This window comes from Vombatus ursinus, unplaced genomic scaffold (assembly GCF_900497805.2).
Source record: "Vombatus ursinus unplaced genomic scaffold, bare-nosed wombat genome assembly UNPS02014768.1, whole genome shotgun sequence".
Lineage (NCBI taxonomy): Eukaryota > Metazoa > Chordata > Mammalia > Diprotodontia > Vombatidae > Vombatus > Vombatus ursinus.
Genome location: NW_020954546.1, coordinates 37387931 through 37393930, shown reverse-complemented (window position 1 = coordinate 37393930; position 6000 = coordinate 37387931). Strand labels below are relative to the sequence as shown.

General features: G+C 44.0%; 1 protein-coding gene across 1 annotated transcript in view; it reads left to right on the top strand.

The window, feature by feature from the left end:
* The first annotated feature begins 637 nt into the window (after positions 1 to 637).
* The window catches only part of LOC114043365 (Golgi pH regulator), a 43232-nt gene continuing 37869 nt past the window's right edge, over positions 638 to 6000 (top strand). Inside the window, exon 1 of the mRNA XM_027862458.1 lies at positions 638 to 816. Within this exon, the coding sequence (XP_027718259.1) occupies positions 775 to 816 (42 nt within the window). The 5' untranslated portion in view covers positions 638 to 774. The remainder of the gene's footprint in view (positions 817 to 6000) is intronic.

Genomic DNA, 6000 nt, shown 5'->3' with positions numbered 1-6000 from the left:
TTGTTTCTCTCTCTCCCCACCAACCCCGAATTAGAGAAGGCCAACATCTGTGTGGAACCATACAATGATACATTTTTTTCCTCCAGAGGTGGAAAGCATTTTCCTTCGTAAGTCCTTGGTAGTTGATTTTAATGATCATAGTACTCAAAATAGCTTAGTCATTCACAGTTACTCTTCCACATTCTCTTGGTTCTGCTTGCTTCACTTTGCATTATGTCATGCAAGTCTTTCCATGGTTTTTTTTGTGGGGGGGGCCTAGGCATTGGGGTTAAGTGACTTGCCCAGGGTCACACAGCTAGTAAGTGTCAAGTGTCTGAGGTTGGATTTGAACTCAGGCCCTCCTGAGGTGATCTATCCACTGCGCCACCTAGTTGCCCCCTCCACGTTTTTCTAAAACCAATCCTGCATATATCTTTTCTCCTCTCCTAGTACCTCCTCCCCTCTCCCAGCACCGCCCCTCCTCCTCGCCCCGCCCCTTTCCTGTCTTTCCGCTTCTCTCCCAGGCCTCCCGCCCCGTCCCGCCCACTCGTAGTCTTTCTCCGCCCCCAGGGAGGGAGGGGGCGGGCATTATCGTCGCCTTTACAGCCGCTGATTGGCTGGCGGCGGACGCCGCTCGATGGCGTGGGGCTGGCGAGTGGCTGACTGTGCTGGAGCAATGGCGCCGGCCTTTGGGGCCACTGGCCCGAGCGTGTAAGTGGCTTCCGAGGCCGGAGAGCGGGAAGCTGCGGGCAGCAGCCGTGACGGACGGGGTCCGAGTTCCCCAAGAGCTTCATCATGAGTTTCTTAATCGACTCCAGCATCATGGTCACTTCCCAGGTGAGGAGGCGGCCCCCCCTCCCGTCTCCCAGGACAACCGCCCCTCCCCCTTACCTACACCGCCCCCTCCCCCCCTCATCCCCAGGTCAAGGGCAGGGGTGGGGGGGAGGGTCAACACCCGCCCCCTGGACCTCCCTCCTTCCCTCTCTCTCCTCCCTCCCCCTGCTATCCTCCTCTCCCTCCCTCGCCCCTCCCCTTCATCCTTCCCCCATCTGAGAGCATCGGTCCCGGGGAGGACCAGAGGCAGAGCGCTGGACCCAGGGGTGGTCGAATCCCGAGTTTGAGTCCTGCCCTTGACGCTTATTAGCTGGGGGCTGAGGGCAAGTGACTCCGAGCCTCAGTTTCCCCATCTATAAGACGAAGCTAATTTTAGTGTCTACTCCTCGGGGTGGCTGTCGGGATTTAAACGAGAGCTAAAGTGGATGGAAACCCTTTGCAACCCTTAAAGATCCCTATCAGCGTTGGTATCAATTCCCCAACTTCCCCTCAGCTAATATGACTTCAGACCTCCAGCAACTGGGCTTGCAGACCCTTCCCCGACTGGCATTTATAAGATACACTGTGATTTGGGGAGTTGGCAGGGAGAGCTGCTGTCCAAAAACGAGCGCTGCGGCTGTTGATTGGCATCCCAGGAGTCGGGTTTTTGTTGTTTGTTTTTTGTTTTTTAAAGTCACGAACAGGGAGTAAACACTGTTGCCTAATAGAAGAGGATGAAATGCCATTTCTGGAGCCCTGCATCCCACTCATCCACACTTCCTTAGGGACAAATGAGCAATTTCCATCCTCACTAATGAGGTGGTGCTGAAAGAATGATTCTTTTCGAAGGCCTTAGGAGCATAAGGTTTTGTTTATGTCCCGAACCCCTCCTCCTACCTTGTTGTTCATTCTTTTCAGTGGCGTCCATTTTGTGACCTCATTTGGGGTTTTCTTGGAAAAGACACTGGGGTGGTTTTCCATTTCCTTCTCCAGCTTATTTTACAGATGAGGAAACTGAGGCAAACAGGGGTAAGTGACTTGCCCAAGGTCACTCACCTAGCAAGTGTCAGAGGAAAGGTTTAGAACTCAGGTCTTCCTGACTCCAGGCCCAGCACTCTGTCCACTGCACCATCTACCTGCATCCTGCCTTCTACCTGTATGCTAATAGTTAACTCCGTTCTAATCCTGTTCTGATTCATTGTGAATGCCCTTCCACCACCTATGCTTTGACAATCTCAATGACCCCTTGAGTGTGATACATAGTCCACCTCTGTGAATGTTCATTCCAATCTTTCCCACCTGATTCTTTTATTTTATCATTATGGTACCTGGAGAAAATGGTGGGTGATTTGTTGTTGGAGGGGGAGAGATAGCCATGGGTGCCAGGAGAGTGGGATACAGTTCCTGCTTTCTAGACAACTTTCCTTCATGCCTTTCTTAGGTGGACTCTCTAGGTGGTATATAATAATAATAATACTAGCATTTATATAGCCCTTGCAAAGCACCTGCAGAGGCTCTTCCACTTCTAAATCTGTGAGCTTATTCCTGTTTTAAAACCAATGACGTATTGTTGCTTATTTTGGTTGGAAGCTGCATGCGCCTCATAACCTACAGTGTGGTACAGTGAGAAAAGCTCCCGCAGACTCGAGTTTTAATCCTGGCTCTGTCACCAAATGCCTAAACCCTCATCCAAGCTCTCCTCTTTTCTTGTCAATAAAATGCCCTTCCTCAGCAAGCTATTGTTAAGATATTACTTCATTATAGTAATTGTTAAGTGCCAACATAAAACTAGGCTCTTTCCGAAATATATTATTATATGAAATTCTTGTGTAAGTGTATGCCGAATCAAATAATAACACAGGGAAAGGTTTGCAGCAAAAGATAAGTGTATTTTCCAGTCATCCTTATTTTTGCCCTAGGACCGGTCATCTTTTCTGCTTCCCCTTGCTAACTTTCAACCTGGAGATCTCATCTGTAGCAGAAGTTCATACTTCACTCATGCCCTTCATTACTTCCAGCCATTTGTGACTTTCATTAGTTCCAGAGTACAGTATAATTTTCCACTCTTTCCAAGGGCAAAGTTCTACCAACTCCATTTCTTTGACTGCTCTTAAGCGTCCACATTCCAACGTCCATTTGATTTACAGCACTAACAGAGGGATTACTTTTTCCTTCTGCATTACCCACTTGTTGGCCTCTCTAGGCTTGTCAGAATTCATACTTACTTTGGTTCTACTCTGAATCAAATCCTCAGTTATTTATCATTCATCACTTCTGGAGCTCTCCAAAACTCCCTCCCTCAATATTAAAAGAACCTGGAATGAGATGAGCAAGCAATCTGTTCTTTGTTTTCTTCCCTGCCTCTGTTCCCTTTCTGTCCATTTGCCCTTTCTCATAGCCTTGTGGCCTTCAATTTCTTTTTTGTGTCCAAAGTTTTATTTTGTATTCTTATTATGTCATCTGGCTAGCATTTCTTTAACTTTCTCAGCCTGAACTTCTGCCCCAACTTTGTATACTACTCATAATTCCTCCCACCTGATTTCTCTAACCCTAGTCATCTTCCTTTTGTAAGTTAGACATAGTCTCTATTATTTAGGGATATATCTGCATTTCTTTAGAGTAGCTATAATCAAAGTCCATAAAAGCCTTCCTGGTGGCCAGTGATTAATCCAGAATGGAGGGATGATTTGTATACCAGTGTTAGAATGAGGTTCCTAGTCTACATAGGGTGAAAAAGTGAGTGAGTATGTGTTTGTGTAGGGGGTAAGGGAACCATTTATTGTTGAAAGTTGAACCAGCTTGACATTGAGCATAGCTTTCATAGTATTATTACACTGCCAGCCCATATAAGAGCTCTAGTGGTTCTACACAGAGAAGAGAGAGACCACAAAAAGGCCCAGGGAAGGAAGGAGGAGACACCTGGTCCTCCATGCAGAGAGAATGTTATAAAGATGACCCTATACTCGATTCCAAAGACTGGTGTCTCAAAGACTTATTAAAGAGTTTGAAGTGCACCATTTCAATTCTTGCAAGAACCAGGCGCACCTCCTTGGAAGGGGAGAAAATGCGCCCAATAAAAGAAGCCAGAGCAATCTTTATAGTTAGTAATTGCCTAACTCCTCCCTTCTGGATCAGGATTGGTCTTAATCCTTCTGGGTTACAATCTTCCTTATATGCCCCACCCCTAAAATACATTATTTGCCTAGAATTGTGTTATCACTACCCCCCTTGGACGGAGAAGTTAGCCTGTCTGTGTTGATTTCTTATCTGCTTATGTGGAAACTTAACTCTTTCATTTCTCACAATTCCTACTTTTTTTTTTTTAAGTAAAGATTTGGTTTCCACACCTTCCCAATTTCCTTATCCTCTAATCTCCTTAACATGATTTCAAATTCTCCATCACTGGGGAAAGTCTCATTGATACATAAGGTATCATCATCCTTATATTGCCAGAGCCTGCCCTCTGAACTCCCACTGTGGGTCCTACTGGGTTAATCTTTAGTGAGGGATGTCTCTATCAATTGTTGTACCACTCCCCTAGTGCATGAAATCATACAACATCCTACAGCAATTAATACTCCTGAATGGATACAACCATTCCTTTCCATTTGCCAAACCTGGATTCTAACTATCCCTTTAATCAGTTATCTATCCAAGAGTTCTCTGCCAACTCCTCAGCTAAAGTGGTTAAACCTTGCAATGCCTTAATGATGGTTCTATCTGGGGCTGTATTGCTGGGCAACATTTCATCAGGGGATTTTGAGGACTTAAAACAATATGGGAGAAGGAAGGGAGGAATTGACTGACGCATTGACGAAGTAAAAAGGGGGCAGTCCCCTTATTAAGTACAGATACAGAGACCCAAAAGTAACGATAAATTGTCCATTTAAAGCTTCAGAAGTCTCTTCTCATACAGCTCTCTGACACTCTGGACATCATCTGGTGAAGTCCTCTGGTCCAAGTGCTGTTCAGACAGTGTCCAGCAGACTCTCTTCTTGTAGAGATCCTCCTTCTTGGGTCCACTTTCCTACAAGATTGGTCTCAACACAGTTTTTAAATTACTTTGCCAATAACCAGGGCAAATAATGAAAGTTTACTCAACCCCCATGTCTCCACTATTACAAGGTTAAAATTAGAACCTTGGCCAATTATCATATTTTAAGAAACTCAGTTTAGAAAAGTTAGAACCTAGCCTTACACTCTACATTACTTCTAGTTTTATGCCTTGCATTAATTCAGGATTCATTCCTATTCATATTCCTCCATCAGGAGGATGAGATTCCACTAAGGAATTAATAAGACTCCAATACATAGTAGTTAATTTAAAACCAGTACACATCAGATACTAAAACAATCCCAACTTCTAGTCATGTACAAATAAATAATCCTTAATTAAAATGGATGCTTCTTTCAAGGCATTTACAATATAAGTCACAAGCTATTCTTCTTTTAACATTAATTAATTGTATCAAACTGAGACAATTTAAAACTTTAACATTAACTAAGTATTAACTAATTAGCAGAATAATATCCTAGTTCCACAGTCTCCTGGCCTAATTATCCTCATACCACTATGAGAAATTAAAGGATCCTGACTTACACAGGAATATACTAGTAATATATCAAGACTGAATACTTAATTCTGAAGTTCTAGGCCAAATAACTCAATCTTATACTTGCATCTTACTATAATAACCTTAGAGGTTCCTGCATCAATCTAGTTTTTTTTAATAGATTCAATATTTATGCTTACAAAACTTATGATTACAGGAATTTGCCATGAAAGAACAGGGACCAAGTAAAGAACATGAATCCCTAGATTCATGTCAATTCCAGGCAGAAGTTATATATAATGAGCAACTGCATTGAACCAGGCTTAAAGCCTGCCAGGTGTCACAGTGGGGAAATTAAGTCAGGACAATCCTACCTCAGCCATGCAGAAAAGCCGTTCTCCCGACCTTCCCATGAGAACACCGTCCTGCATCTCATAGATGCAACTCACAAACCTCTTTGCAGATTGCTGTTGTCAAGGGTCAGTAGCTCAATCAGTTGCTCGTTAACCATACCTGGAGTTAGACGCAGAACAACAGTTCATTAACAGTCCCCAAGATTTTGGATAGCAAATTCTCCTCATCAGGATTTCAGGTGTGACTATAATTTCACATTAATTAGGGGACATCTCCAAAGTGAGCTCTAAGTCGTTTGCAC